The sequence below is a fragment of the Etheostoma spectabile genome, unplaced genomic scaffold, assembly GCF_008692095.1.
Source record: "Etheostoma spectabile isolate EspeVRDwgs_2016 unplaced genomic scaffold, UIUC_Espe_1.0 scaffold317, whole genome shotgun sequence".
Taxonomy (NCBI): domain Eukaryota; kingdom Metazoa; phylum Chordata; class Actinopteri; order Perciformes; family Percidae; genus Etheostoma; species Etheostoma spectabile.
The window spans coordinates 185,362-186,553 of NW_022605584.1; the positions used below are offsets into that span (position 1 = coordinate 185,362).

The following is a 1,192-nucleotide window of genomic DNA, read 5'->3' on the forward strand; positions in this document are numbered from 1 at the left end:
AGTTGCTGAGGGTCCGGCCCAAAGACTATCCGTGATAAGATAAGTCTGTGGCCGTCAATGTTTTGGCTGATTTCAAATCAGATAATTGACCTTAGATGTCTTCCTTAGTAGTGTACAAGCTGACTACATCCGTGTGTTTTTCTTCAGGTATCCCATCATCCTCCTGTGTCAGCCTTCTATGTCAGCAATAGGAAGGACGGATTCTGCCTCAGTGGCAGCATCCTCGCCAAGTCCAAGTTCTATGGTACACTCACACCACTAAAGTCCAGTTAATGTCCCCCACAGGCACTTTAAATTCAGAAATAAAAAGTGTGTTAATCTGTATTCAGCGGCTTAATTCTTCCCTTGCTGTGCTAGCACATCTGTCCACTGACTGCGGTTGTTTCCATTTTAGGAAACTCCCTGTCGGCCATATTAGACGGGGAGGCTCGGCTCACTTTCCTCAACCGAGGAGAGGACTATGTGATGAACATGCCCTACGCTCACTGTAAAGGTCAGAGGACAGCCGGCACAATCTCACTAGAGGAGGGTTGCTGTGTTTTTGAACACTAATGTTGCTTTGCTCATCTGGAAGGCGGTAGATAGACCAACAACAAATAGTTTGGGAGTTTCCCACTTATCTGTGCTGACCCGTGTTTCTCATGGTGCTTTTTCACCTGGAAGGCATCCTGTACGGCACCATGACCCTGGAGCTGGGTGGTCAGGTCACCCTCGCCTGTGAGAAAACGGGCTACAGTGCTCAGCTGGAGTTCAAACTGAAGGTATGGCTGTGTTTAAAATAATAACATTAATACTAATCAAATAATTAATATGAACAGTAGATCATTTCAAAGGAGGACCTTTTAAACTGCTAAATATGAAATCAAATAAAGCCTTTGTAGATCCAGTAGCATGAGGAGTCTTCTTTAAAATCAGTTTCTCACATGACTTTTCTGAATGTCTGACCCCCCCACTCCAACACCAACTCCACCATGCCACTCCGCCCCCCCCCTGAAATCATCCAACCTCCCTTACGACCTAGCAACAGGTACATGTCAGCGAAAGCTAACAGGGAATCAATACATTTCCACTTAAAATAGTCATGACCTTGTTTTGACCTTCTCATTGGGAGTTTTGGCCGTCTAAAGATGTCTTGTTCAGCGTTCCAGCTAGCTAGCTAGCTACCACTAGCTGTAGCTGGGGACGTTTTGCA

At 45.6% G+C, this 1,192-nt stretch overlaps 1 protein-coding gene across 17 annotated transcripts in view; it reads left to right on the forward strand.

The window, feature by feature from the left end:
* The window catches only part of osbpl8 (oxysterol binding protein-like 8), a 77,880-nt gene that overhangs the window by 67,824 nt on the left and 8,864 nt on the right, over positions 1-1,192 (forward strand). For 13 of the 17 annotated variants that reach the window (XM_032511092.1, XM_032511094.1, XM_032511095.1 and 10 more), the window contains 4 exons: positions 148-244; positions 395-493; positions 664-761; positions 1,022-1,027. In XM_032511092.1, coding sequence (XP_032366983.1) covers positions 148-244; positions 395-493; positions 664-761; positions 1,022-1,027 — 300 coding nt within the window. The remainder of the gene's footprint in view (positions 1-147; positions 245-394; positions 494-663; positions 762-1,021; positions 1,028-1,192) is intronic. The other 4 variants (XM_032511096.1, XM_032511098.1, XM_032511107.1 and 1 more) reach the window with 1 other exon arrangement.